The sequence below is a fragment of the Salvia splendens genome, chromosome 14 (assembly GCF_004379255.2).
Source record: "Salvia splendens isolate huo1 chromosome 14, SspV2, whole genome shotgun sequence".
Classification (NCBI taxonomy): domain Eukaryota; kingdom Viridiplantae; phylum Streptophyta; class Magnoliopsida; order Lamiales; family Lamiaceae; genus Salvia; species Salvia splendens.
The window spans coordinates 24,745,425-24,759,228 of record NC_056045.1 but is presented as its reverse complement, the minus strand read 5'-3'; the positions used below and the strand labels follow the sequence as shown (position 1 = coordinate 24,759,228).

Below are 13,804 nucleotides of genomic sequence, written 5' to 3'. Positions count from 1 at the left end.
AACAATTAGTTATTCTACATTAATCAAATTAGTATTTTTAAATCTTTATATCGTATTTAAGTTTTATATTTTTAACTTCATCTTATCGTAATACCAAATACTGGTTGATAGAAACTGAATACCAATATTAGACAGAGATAGTTTGTTCACACTGTTTGTAAAAACAAAATAAATGTTAGAAGAAATCACGGAAGATCACAATCAGAGGATTTGATTTATTCTATATCATACTTAGAAGATATCAAATCATGTAATTATGCTAATTAGGTTTTTCTTATGTGGCTACTCCTAGTGTTATATATACTATGTACCTATGTAAATCAAGAACAGTGAATAAGAAATAAACCTTTTTACCGATTTTTACCTATTCCAATATGGTATCAGAGCAGGTTCTTGAATCCGATTAGGGCTCAGGAAAAAAAGCTCATCACCGCCCAAATACCAATCCCGACCAAACGGCATAGATCAAGCCAGAAAACCAAACTCCCTTCAAAACCAACCAGCAAAGATCAATAGAAACCATGACAGACGATACAAAAAATGATCCAGAACGGCCAGCAAAACTGAAAGATAGCAAGAACATTGTCGTGGCATTCAAACTCGACGGAAAGAATTACCCACTATGGTCAAGACTAATGAAAGTCAAGATCGGAGGCCGAGGAGCCTATTCGCACATAAAAAATGAACCCCCCGCACCGGGGAGCAAAGGATACGACGACTGGGAAGAAGAAGATCTGGTGGTGTTTTCCTGGATCGTCGACAACATCGAGAACGAAATCATCGCTGATTTCGCTCATCACCAGACATCAAAGGCACTCTAGGACAGTCTCGCGGTAACATTCGAGAACAAGGCGGACAAGTACCTGATTTACGACCTGGAAGAAAAGGCAATCGAGTTAAAACAGGGGAACCTCGACTTGGAAACATACTACCGACGGATCCAAGGGCTGTGGATCAACATCGATCGATGTCAGAAGCAGCCCATTACGTGCTGCGACAAAGGAGTTAATCAATACAGAGCACATTCGAATGAAAAGAGACTGATAAAATTTCTGACCGGACTCAATCGAGAATATGACTCGATCAAACGGGATATCCTCAAGGAGGATCCCTACCCATCAGTTGAATCGGCCTACCGGTGGGTGAAGACGGAGGCGGCTCGACGTCAAATCATGCCACCGGCATCCTGCCCACCGTAGACACCACCGGCGATAACACCGGGAACTCATCACTTGGGGAAATCGGGTTGGGTCTCGCCGCCCAGAACAGTCGTCCGCCGCACCGAAGCGGACCTCCTCAGCGCTCCGCCGCTACCAACCGACCGGGAAATCGCCCCGACACATCCAAACTGTGGTGTTCCCATTGCGGGAAGCAAAAGCACACTCGGGAAACATGCTTTCAGAGGATAGGATACCCTGAGTGGTGGGAAGAAAGACAGAAGGCGAGAGAGGCGATGGCAAAGCTCGCCGTCGCTGATGGAGCAGGACAGACGCAGCCGCGTCAAATCGCGACCGGAAACAGAGGGTCAACCAGCGGGGAATGGAATCCCGGCGGGGGCAGCGTGCGGGGTGCCGGAAATTTGGCCGAGAGAACGGAGATGGTGACCGGAGGAGCCGAGACGGGAGAACACTCCCAAAGAGGAATAAACGGCGAAAGAGGTATAGGGCTTGGTTTTCAACCGAGCCCTACTTCATGTTTTTCAATTGAGTCCCCAGAATTGCTTAAATACCAAATGATACCCCATGTTATGAATATCCGACCCCCAGACTTCCACAAATTAGAATCTGAACCCCAGACTCTTGAAAACCGTAAATTGACCCCTAGACTAAGTATATTTGAGTAAAAAAAAACCCCTTTGCACCATTAGACCATTTTTCCGCTGCATTTCACGTTCAAAACGGGATTGAGAGTACTAATAGGGGATGGATTTTTGACTGTGGGGCTACTGATACTATGACTCCATTTAAAACTGATTTTAACAGCCTGGGTGGAATCACAAAATCATATATTAGAACTGCAAGTGGAGATTTGATCCCAGTAGAAGGGTCGGGCACCGTCGAAATATCCCCCACTCTAAAACTTTCGAATTGCTTATATGTCCCGACCTTGTCACAAAGACTGTTGTCTATTAGCCATGTTACGAGAGAATTGAATTGTACACTTCTGATGCAACCCAATTTCTGCATTTTACAGGATATTCAGACGAGGAGGATTATTGGGCGTGACACTGAGAACCAAGGACTCTACTACGTGGACGAGATAGCTCAAACTGGTACTGCAATGCTGGCTCATGGATCCACGAGACAAGAGACTTGGCTATGGCACCGAAGACTAGGACACCCCTCTCGTGGTTACTTTAAGTTACTTTTTCCAAAACTTTCTATTCCTTCTGATTTTTGTTGTGAAACTTGTGTTTTGGCTAAGAGCCACAGACAGTCCTTTAAACTTACAAACACCCGTATGAATTCAATGTTTTCTTTAGTGCATGCTGATGTGTGGGGACCTGCACCTATTATTGGGGGGAATGGCTTTCGTTATTTCGTGATTTTTGTTGATGATTGCACAACAATGACATGGATATATTTCTTGAAATATAAATCTGAAGTAGTTGATAGGTTTATCCATTTCTTTAAAATGATCCAGACACAATTCCTCACCACAATCAAAACACTCAGAACCGATAATGGGAGGGAATTTGTGAACAGTACTATGACTGATTTCTTTAGGGAAAAAGGCTTACTCCACCAAACCTCTTGTGCCTACACGCCCGAACAAAATGGAGTAGCTGAACGGAAAAATAGGACAATCCTAGAAATGACCCGTGCCCTTATGATCGAATCGAAGGTACCCAAATATTTTTGGCCTGAAGCTGTTGCTACCTCTGTCTACCTCATGAATAGATTACCCACAAAAATCCTGAACAAAAAGACCCCTCTCGATACTCTCTCCAAAATGGCCAAAATACCTGATCACCTAAACCTCTCACCCAAAGTCTTTGGATGTATAGTATACGTCCACATTCCAAAATATGAACGATCCAAACTGTCCCCGTGTGCAACCAAATGTGTTTTCGTGGGGTATGGGCAAAACCAGAAAGGATACCGCTGCTATGACCCGGTCACTAAAAAAGTCATCACCACCATGAACTGTAATTTTTTGGAAACCGAGTTCTTTTACCTCACCCACCTTAGTAGTCAGGGGGAGAGTGATTCATGTAGTTCTGCTGACTATCTAAGTTGGGTTGTGCCGTTGCCAAGTCCCTCTATCGAGGAACCAACCGAGCCAGTGGACGTCACTACCGCCGAGCACGTCTCATCTCCACCTGAGTCATCTCACCCATCACCCGCTGATCCTCCTTAGACGATATCCGAGGTAACTCTAGACCCAATCTCTGGTGAGAATTCAGTTTCCACTAATCTTGTTGGCACAGAAGAAGACAACACCATTGATAGTGATACAGGACAGTATAGACTTCCACACAGGACAACTCGGGGAGTGCCACCAAAACGGTACTCACCTGAGAAGATTGGAAAGAAAAGCAGGTACGGAGTGGCAAACTTGTGCAAGGAAACCTGACCAAGATGGCCCGAGCCTTTGAGGCGGCACTGTATGAAGATGATGAGATCCCACAGACAGCAGAGGAAGCAATGAGGCACAAGCATTGGAAAGAAGCGATGCTTACCGAAATAAAGGCCTTGTTGAAGAATAATACATGGGTGAAAAGCAAGTTACGGTTACCAGATGGTGCAAAGACTGTGGGATGTAGATGGGTCTTCACGATCAAACGGAGACCAGACGGCACTATAGATCGCTACAAAGCCAGACTTGTGGCGAAAGGATACACTCAGACGTACGTCGTAGACTACGCTGAAACTTTCTCCCCGGTGGCAAAGATAAACACTGTGAGGGTCCTGTTTTCCATTGCAGCTAACAAGGAATGGCCGCTGCATCAGTTCGATGTAACTTATGCCTTTTTACACGGAGAGCTGCCAAAGCCAGTGTATATGGAACCTCCGCCTGGGTTCACGGAAGGGTTTCAGGATGGGAAGTCTGTCAGCTGAAAAGAACATTGTATGGCTTGAAGCAATCTCCGAGAGCTTGGTTTGGGAGATTCACTGAAGTAATGAAGAAGTATGAGTACAAGCAGAGCAACTCAGATCACACCTTGTTCCTCAAGAAAAAGGATGGCAAGATTACTTGTTTGATCATCTATGTAGACGACATGATTATCACTGGAGATGATGTAGAAGAGATAGCTGAGTTGAGAAAGAATCTTTTCAGAGAATTTGAGAAGAAGGATTTGGGACAGCTCAAGTACTTCCTAGGGATTGAAGTCTTGAGATCTAAGATGGGAATCTTCATCAATCAGAAGAAGTATATACTTGATCTTTTGGCAGAAGTAGGGATGCTGGATTGCAAACCTGCAGAGACTCCAATGGTGCAAAATCATGGACTTCAAATTCTCAAAGGAGGAAAGTTGGCGGACAGGGGGAGATATCAACGGCTGGTAGGGAAATTGATCTATTTATCTCATACGAGACCTGACATTGCCTATGCAGTAGGGGTAGTGAGTCAGTTCATGCACATGCCTCAAGAAGAACATTGGGAAGCTGTCCTAAGGATTGTTCGGTATCTGAAGGGGACGGCAGAACATGGGCTACTATTTGAGAAACATGGTCATATGGAGATACATGGTTACACGGATGCTGACTGGGCAGGAAATCCGGTTGATCGGAAATCAACTGCCGGATACTTCACATTTGTTGGAGGAAACCTTGTTACATGGAAAAGCAAGAAACAGAAAGTGGTGGCACTATCTAGTGCTGAGGCTGAATTTCGAGGAATCCGAAGTGGACTGACAGAAATACTATGGCTGAGAAGACTGATGACGGAACTAGATCTCCGCTCGCCACAATCGTGCCGACTCTTTTGTGATAATAAGGCGGCAATCAGCATCTCGGAGAACCTAGTGCAACACGATCGAACCAAGCATGTGGAGGTAGACAGACATTTCATTAAGGAAAATATTGAAGCAAAAGTGGTGGAGATACCATTTGTGAAATCCGAAGATCAACTAGTTGATATTTTGACAAAGGTCGTGAACTCGAAGTCCTTTCGAGAAGTACTGTGCAAGTTATGTATCGGTAATCCCGTTACTTAACTTGAGGGGGAGTGTTAGAAGAAATCACGGAAGATCACAATCAGAGGATTTGATTTATTCTATACCATACTTAGAAGATATCAAATCATGTAATTATGCTAATTAGGTTTTCCTTATGTGGCTACTCCTAGTGTTATATATACTATGTACCTATGTAAATCAAGAACAGTGAATAAGAAATAAACCTTTTTACCGATTTTTACCTGTTCCAATAATAAACAATGCTCTTTTGCAAGCGAATATGCAATACTCCATTAAAATCCATGCGTCGAATATTTATTGAAAAGGAAAGGGTTACAGCGAAGAACAAGTAATTAAAGAGAAACGCCGTTGCTTTGAAGTGGTGCACGACTTCTCCACTCTCAAACAATCATCACAACTCATGTTTAATCAAACAATCATATTTTAGAAAATATATAAGAAATTACTAAAATTTTAATGGAGACTTTGTTCAAGCTGTGAGTTGAATTTAAGAATAAAAGTTATTGTGGTGTTGTGGATGTTTTTAGAAATTAGCGAGAACTATTTAAAAATACATTCACTTATATTAAATAAAGAAAAAGTTTAAAATATAAAATTATATATTGCATCTAGTGAACCATAAAGCAACACCTCAACATTTCATTAAAAGCATTATTGGGGATATCATATGCTTTATGCAAGCAAATTTTAGATATCACAAACATTTCATTAAAAGAATTATTGGGATATCATATGCTTTATGCTGGCAATTTTTGGATATCACATTTTCACTGTAATTACATATCTAAAATGAAGAGTGAACTGCAAAATAAGCAACTGGACAATATAAGATGCATATTTTGTAGTACTTCACGAAAATAAATTGCACTTAAGATATTTGGATAAAATTTTAATTCATTTGATGTATTTTTTCTCATTTTCCTCCATTTTGCCATTTCCCTCCTCAAGGGTACTATTGACTACCTATGTAAACGAAGAGAGTGGGAGAATAGAGAGAAGAGAAGATGAAAAGTTTAAATAACAATCATCAAACACTTTTATTATCTGTTCAGGGACAGATCATTAATTAGATGTATTGAATAATATTAAATCCGTAAAAAATCGATAAACATGCCGTGAGAGCTAATGGCAGCTGAAAAGAGAAGATCAATGGTGTCATTGAGGTTGAAAATGGTAAAATGGGAAAGAAAACATTGAAAAATGTGGAAAAGTACTTCAAATGAATTAAATTTTTTGTTGAGACACTTTAAGTGTAATTTATTTTCACATAACACCACAAATATACATCCTATATTTATGTATTATCCAGAGATCATTTTTGTTGTATCTAAAATCTGAGAGTTCCGAATATTTTCCAATTATTCAAGTACAGTAATATTTTATTTTTTTAGTATATACTTATATTATAACTTTCCTATTATAAAATACAGTTCAAAACTCATTCAGATCTGGAATAAAAATTAACTTTATTTAACTTTGAAATGTGTATCTTAGAAGAAAGAGTTAAGGCCAAAATTGATCCTAAAATATGAGCATTTTACGATTTTGGTCATAAACTTTATCTTTTGGATTTTTTTTGTCCTGTACATTTCAAATCGGATCACATTTGGTCTTGTACTAACAGTTCCGTTAAAAACTAACGGTCAACGGGTTTAATCCCGATTTTGACCAAATTAGACTTTTAATTCTGATTTTTTACTCCCTAATTATTTTAGTAAATATTCATTTAAAATATCAGAAATAAATTAATAGATTAGGGCTCCCACAGCAAATCCACCAGCATTCCGTCCAGCATAAATCGTCTGATTTCCCCTGAAATTCCACTGCACCTTCCTCACCTTCATCACCGTCTTCTTATCCACGCACACCCACAAAATCGGATTCTGCTCCATCTCCCCTCCGCCGCACCAGATCGAGACATCGCGCGCGCCTCCGCCCTGGCTGAATCTCACCGTTGCCATTGCATTGCTCGGTGAAGAGACTCGACGTGTTCAGCACGTTGATGTCGTTGTTTGACCCCGCCACGCGAAAGTGAGCATGCCAAATCTAAAGACGGTGGTCAATGATGGCTTCAAGGATCATCGTCGGGTGGGTACCCTTATACCTACTGGTGAATTAGCCTCTCCACGCCGCCGGATAATTCTTCCACTCACAGTGCATACAATCAATGCTCCCTAACATTCCAGGAAAGCCGTGTACTCTATCGTGCATCCCCATCAGGAACTGACAATCTTCGGCATTCGGCTTGCGCAAATATGTGGCGCCAAAGGCGTCAATAACGCCCTCACAAAATTTTACCAGACATTCTCGGCCAGTTGTATCCCCGACGTGAAGATACTCGTCGAACATGTCCGCCGTGGTGCCGTATGCCAACTGACGAAGCGCAATTGTGCACTTCGTGAGCGGGGATAGACCCCTTCTGTGGCCGCATCTTGCCGCTGCTGGAAGTACTCGTCGCGCTCCTCCAGCCCGTGAACAATCTGGGAAAACAGTTCTTGCCGTATCCTAAACCGTCGGTCCCCACCGGGGCTCATCGGCGAAGTAGTCCTCGAACAGACGTTGATGAGCTAGGCCATGCTCTCGACGGACGGATGTCCGGTGGCGGATGGGCCTCAGGACCTGCTGTTCGGCCTGCTCTTGCTCTTGTATTGCACGAATACATGCGAGAATCTGGTTCCCGAAAGCAAACATTGCGCGTTCCATAGCCCGACCCATATCTTCCCCGGGAAACATTTTGGAAAAGTGAAGAGAGATATTGGAATGGAGAGAGAGTTGAGAGATGTGTGAGAGTTGTGTGAAAATGAGTGAAAATAGGAAAACGCCTCGATCGGGCATTTCGTCATCGGGCGCGACGCTGCAATGGATGCCCGATCTTTCGGTCGCGCCCGACGACGACCGACGTCTGCAATGGATGCCCGACGACACCCGAGTCCAATCTCGGGCGATCCGGCGTGAGATCGGGCATCCATTGAGGATGCTCTTAGGACTATTGACATTTATCGTTCCTTGTCGGTATCTTAACTGATCACCTGACATCAGAAGCGTTCTACGACCATCAAACTAGTCATCCAGATTGTTGAATCATATGTTGCATCACCATAGCTGACATGGTGTATAGAACGAATATAAAAAAGCTCCCATGCTTAAAAAGTAAGTAAAACACTTATGATGAAATACGTAAGTGTTGTAAACTTCTTATTTCCAATAAAGAAGGATTTATGCGGAGATGATCTTTTAGGCAAAGTGGATGTTATATTAAGAGGAACTTCAAAAATATCTATAGACTTGAGATCCTTAGATTTTAAAAATATCACCACACACGAGCGTGAAGACATGCTCCTTAAACTGCCCCCGTCAAATTGACACTGAAATCAGCGTAAGATATAAAAAATGAGAGTAAATGAATCGAGAATGACCAAATTGCCCACGGCGGTACAAATAAGTTAACCTTTTTTCACTTCGAGATCTACCCTAGTAGCTCCATCACCACCCACTCCCTTGCCTCAACTATTTCCCTCCTATAAATAAGCACACTCATCAATTGTGTCAACTCGTGTCTTGCCCTTCTCTCTCTATCTATTATCTCCCTCTCTCTTTACCGGAAACCGGTCTCTTTTCCCCCCTTCGTTGCTAAGGGTACGTTCTTCACTCAGTCCTGCTGTTTTTCTCTTAATTTCCATAGCTCTCGGTGTGTTAGGATTCGTGTGTTTGCTTGTTCAAGTCAAGTTAATCTACTAATTAATCACTTGTATTTATATGGAAATGCTAAGAATTAAGCTTTTGGAACTTAACTTAATCAAGTTTGTGACTGGTTCAACTTGATCCGTCTCCAACACTGTTTCTGGAGACTGGAAATGTTATTGCTTGTGATCCTGAAATTGTGAATTAATGTGTGGTCCTTAGCAATTTGGCTTGAATATGTAGTGATAAGCTTTGAGTCGTAGATATAGTGGTGTACAAATGTTAGATCTGAATTGCGGATTTGTTCTCTGATTGGATCTGAGATGAGGACTCTGTTTCGTATCTTTACTGTAGTCAAATCTGTCGGCATTGTGTCCCGCTTTCGTTTCACTAAAATGTGTTGTGTTACTGTCGTTAGATCTGAGATTATTTGTATTTTGAAGTTATGGATCTGAGTCTTGGTTAGATTTGTTCGATGTGAACTTGATCTGATTACTTTTGATGTATTGATCACAATATTATAATGGTAGACGAATGAGTTTCGTGTCATGTGATTGTAGAGAACTTATTGCATCAGTGGGATCTCATCTATGTTAATACTGTTTGAAGTGTACGAAGTGGATGCTTGATGTTTTGTGCATGCTGATTAGTTGTTTTATTGCTTTATGTGGTTTGATTAATTGAATCTTTTATATTGGCAGAAAAATGGCTTCCCACATCGTTGGATATCCTCGTATGGGCCCTAAGAGAGAGCTGAAGTTCGCTCTGGAATCTTTCTGGGATGGCAAGAGCAGCGCTGAGGATTTGGAAAAGGTGGGGGCTGATCTCAGAGCTTCCATTTGGAAGCAGATGTCTGATGCTGGAATCAAGTACATTCCCAGCAACACATTCTCATACTATGATCAGGTGCTCGACACTACTGCCATGCTCGGTGCTGTTCCCCCGAGATACAACTGGACTGGTGGTGAGATTGGTTTCTCCACTTACTTCTCCATGGCCAGAGGGAATGCCACTCTTCCTGCTATGGAGATGACCAAGTGGTTCGACACCAACTAGTAAGTAAATGATTGATTTTTTTTCGAAACAACACTCTCTTGCATTTATTATGTTTATATATCTAACGTGATGTGTCTGCCTGTGCAGCCACTTCATTGTCCCTGAATTGGGACCTGATGTGAAATTTTCTTATGGCTCTCACAAAGCTGTTAATGAATACAACGAGGCTAAAGCGGTAAGAGCTCCATTATCTGTTGTATTTCCAATTTAACATAGTAATAAAAAAATACTAGGAATACTATTGATTATATCTATTTGATAGAAACCAAACTCATGTGTTTTGTTGACTAATTATTGTGAGTTCTAGGTATAGTTTCATAATAAATTTTGTTTTAACTTTTTCATGTCTATAATTATCTGTTATGCTCTGTTTTGAAATGAATCTACATATAGAAAATTTAGTACTATACCAAATGATGTGAGCCGAATTCCTCTATCATAGTCAATATGTTTGATTTTTGTGTAAAGATCCAATCCTAAATATCTCTTTGCTTCTTATAAGTGTGTAATCATTTATTTTTTTGACCTGATGAGTTACCTGCTCTCTCATACAGCTTGGTGTTGATACCGTCCCAGTTCTTGTTGGACCAGTTTCATACCTTTTGCTTTCTAAACCTGCCAAGGGAGTTGAGAAAACTTTCCCACTTCTTTCTCTTCTTGACAAAATTCTTCCAATCTACAAGTAAGAAAAACAAGAATCTATAGTTCAATTACAAAATCTATCACCATTTGCATTTTGATTGTCTCAGCTATTTAATGTACATGATCCTGGCAGGGAAGTGATTGCTGAGCTGAAGGCAGCAGGTGCTTCATGGATCCAGTTTGATGAGCCTACCTTGGTAAAGGATCTTGAGTCTCACCAGCTGGAAGCATTCACCAAGGCTTATGGAGAGCTGGAATCAACCTTATCTGGTGTTAACACTATCATTGAAACTTACTTTGCTGATGTACCAGCTGCAGCGTACAAGACCCTCACATCCTTGAGTGGAATTTCTGGTTTTGGTTTTGATTTGGTTCGTGGAGCTCAGACTCTTGATCTGATCAAGGGTGGTTTCCCTGCTGGAAAATACCTCTTTGCCGGAGTTGTTGATGGAAGGAACATTTGGGCTAATGATCTATCTGCATCTCTTTCTGAGCTCGCTTCTCTTGAAGGCATAGTTGGAAAGGGTATATTAGCTAACACCTATTTTTTGTTAGACTGAAGTATAATTTTATGGTGTGTCATTTCATTTTCTTTATTTGTTTTGCTGGCAGACAAACTTGTCGTGTCCACATCCTGCTCACTTCTCCACACTGCTGTTGATTTGGCCAATGAGACCAAGCTGGACCAGGAAATCAAATCATGGCTCGCATTTGCAGCTCAGAAAATTGTTGAAGTGAATGCACTTGCAAAGGCATTGTCTGGCCAGAAGGATGAGGTATGTGTCATGCCTAAGCGTACATAAGAATTTGTATCAACTATCAAGAAGGCAACTAACTATACAGTTCAAATCAGATTGTATCGATCTTGATAGAATTACATGTTGTATTGTTGCTCATTTACTTATTTGGATGTTTTCAGGCCTTCTTCTCTGCCAATGCTGCTGCTCAAGCCTCTAGGAAATCATCTCCCAGAGTGAACAATGAAGCTGTCCAAAAGGCTGTAAGTACTGAATTTTTGTATTTGTGATTTTGATTTTTTGTCTCGCTGCTTAGCTGTTGTGAGCTGACTGTATAATCTTTCATTTGTTAATCCAGGCTGCTGCTCTAAGGGGTTCTGACCATCGCCGTGCTACAAATGTTAGCGCCAGACTTGATGCTCAACAGAAGAAGCTTAACCTTCCAATCCTCCCAACCACCACTATTGGTTCCTTCCCACAGACAGTGGAGCTCAGAAGAGTGCGCCGTGAATACAAGGCCAAGAAGTGGGGTTTGCTTGATTTTGCCTTTGCAATCTATTAATGTTTTGAAAAATCCATTTCTGAAAGTTAAAATTTTGGTTCTAGGATCTCTGAGGAGGAGTACGTTAAGGCCATCAACGAGGAGATCAACAAGGTTGTCAAGCTTCAGGAAGAGCTCGACATTGATGTTCTTGTTCACGGAGAGCCAGAGGTGAGGAAATTTAAATGCCATTTCTCTAAAATTAGTCATTCTTAACATTATGGTAAATGAGTATTTAGTTAAGACATTGCTACTATTAGGTTTTAACAGTATCTTTTGTCTTTTGATTCTCTAAATACCAGAGAAACGATATGGTTGAGTACTTTGGAGAGCAGTTGTCTGGTTTTGCCTTCACAGCAAATGGGTGGGTGCAATCATATGGATCTCGATGTGTGAAGCCACCAATCATTTATGGTGATGTCAGTCGCCCCAACCCCATGACTGTTTTCTGGTCCACCGCTGCCCAGAGCATGACCAAGCGCCCGATGAAGGGAATGCTTACTGGTCCCGTTACCATTCTCAATTGGTCTTTCGTGAGAAACGACCAGCCTAGGTAATGTTTCTAGTGAGAGAAAGGCTTTCTGTTTTCTCTTTTAGTTATTTCTGTTATACTGAAGCTACATTCTGTTTTGTTTGGCAGATTTGAAACCTGTTATCAGATTGCTTTGGCCATCAAGGATGAAGTTGAGGATCTTGAGAAGGCCGGTATTACCGTGATCCAAATCGATGAGGCTGCATTGAGAGAAGGGTTGCCACTCCGCAAAGCAGAGCATGCTTTCTACTTGGACTGGGCTGTACACTCGTTCAGAATCACCAACGTCGGAGTCCAAGATACCACCCAGGTGTGTCTCGTCGCTTGTCCTCTATGTGTGACTTTGTTCCACACGTCACTAATTTGTTTGCCATCTTGATTAACAGATCCACACCCACATGTGCTACTCCAACTTCAATGACATCATCCACTCCATCATCAACATGGATGCTGATGTGATCACAATTGAGAACTCGCGATCAGACGAGAAGCTTCTCTCAGTATTCCGCGAGGGAGTTAAGTACGGAGCAGGAATTGGGCCGGGTGTGTACGACATCCACTCCCCAAGAATCCCGTCGACTGAGGAGATTGCGGACAGGATCAACAAGATGCTTGCCGTCCTTGAGACCAATATCTTGTGGGTTAACCCTGATTGCGGTCTCAAGACCCGCAAATACACAGAGGTGAAGCCTGCACTTGAGAACATGGTTGCCGCCGCCAAACAACTCCGAACCAACCTTGCCAGTGCCAAATGAGCTCTCTGTTTCCCACCTCCGATTGCTAGAAAAATCTTTCCTATAATAATTGTTGTTTCCGACAAAGGAGAAAATTAAATTGATTAGGTGTAGGTAGTGTGCCCGCTGGGCGTTTTGTTTGGGTTGCTTATTATATGTTTGATGTTTTTTTGAATATTAATGTCCGTTTTCTTTTTAATTTGGAAGGGTGCTTCTTTGGATATCTAAAGGAATTTTGTTTTCTTATTGTACTCTCTTATTCTGGTTTTTACTCTTTACAAGCTCAATTATATTCTAAAATCGGCTATCTACTTCAGTTACTACGAAAGGGGACATCTTTGAATGCTTTCAATTCGTAGCTCTTTGAATATTTTTTAAAGATTTTGTTCAATAATAAATTACAGTTGCAATCCTTCTATAGCGTTGATTTGTTTCATGCAGCCTCTCTTCTCTTTGCGAAATTTCATCTTGATAAGTGACTGTTGCAGTGCAGTGGATTAGTGACTAAGCAGCACAAGAAATTCAAACCCAATTGTACATTATTTTCTTATACTCTATAAACTATTCAAGCCATATGATGGCGAGCTAAAAAAAACTGAATAATCATATATGTAAATAGCTTCAATAAAAATTAACAGTACGACGTAGATCCCACCAACTTGCTCGATTGCATCAAGAATCATCTAAACCAAATCAAATTAATCAGCAAGTCACCCCAGCCGATGTATGGTGTGGCAA

General features: G+C 41.5%; 1 protein-coding gene across 1 annotated transcript; it reads left to right on the top strand.

Annotated features, from left to right (window-relative positions):
* The first annotated feature begins 8,623 nt into the window (after positions 1-8,623).
* LOC121765396 (5-methyltetrahydropteroyltriglutamate--homocysteine methyltransferase) lies at positions 8,624-13,312 on the top strand. The gene is made up of 12 exons (XM_042161535.1): positions 8,624-8,779; positions 9,526-9,879; positions 9,968-10,055; positions 10,435-10,562; positions 10,656-11,047; positions 11,135-11,298; positions 11,442-11,522; positions 11,618-11,784; positions 11,866-11,971; positions 12,103-12,353; positions 12,441-12,642; positions 12,719-13,312. The coding sequence occupies exons 2-12, from the start codon at positions 9,530-9,532 to the stop codon at positions 13,085-13,087; spliced, it is 2,298 nt and encodes a 765-aa protein (XP_042017469.1). The 5' UTR covers positions 8,624-8,779; positions 9,526-9,529; the 3' UTR covers positions 13,088-13,312.
* Positions 13,313-13,804: the final 492 nt, after the last annotated feature.

Excerpts from the sequence above, each read along its gene's own strand:
- LOC121765396 (XM_042161535.1), top strand. The coding sequence starts at position 9,530 with ATGGCTTCCCACATCGTTGGATATCCTCGTATGGGCCCTAAGAGAGAG. Across the intron at positions 11,048-11,134 it reads TGAAGGCATAGTTGGAAAGG|ACAAACTTGTCGTGTCCACA; the intron begins GTATATTAGCTA and ends TTTTGCTGGCAG. Across the intron at positions 11,299-11,441 it reads TGTCTGGCCAGAAGGATGAG|GCCTTCTTCTCTGCCAATGC; the intron begins GTATGTGTCATG and ends GGATGTTTTCAG.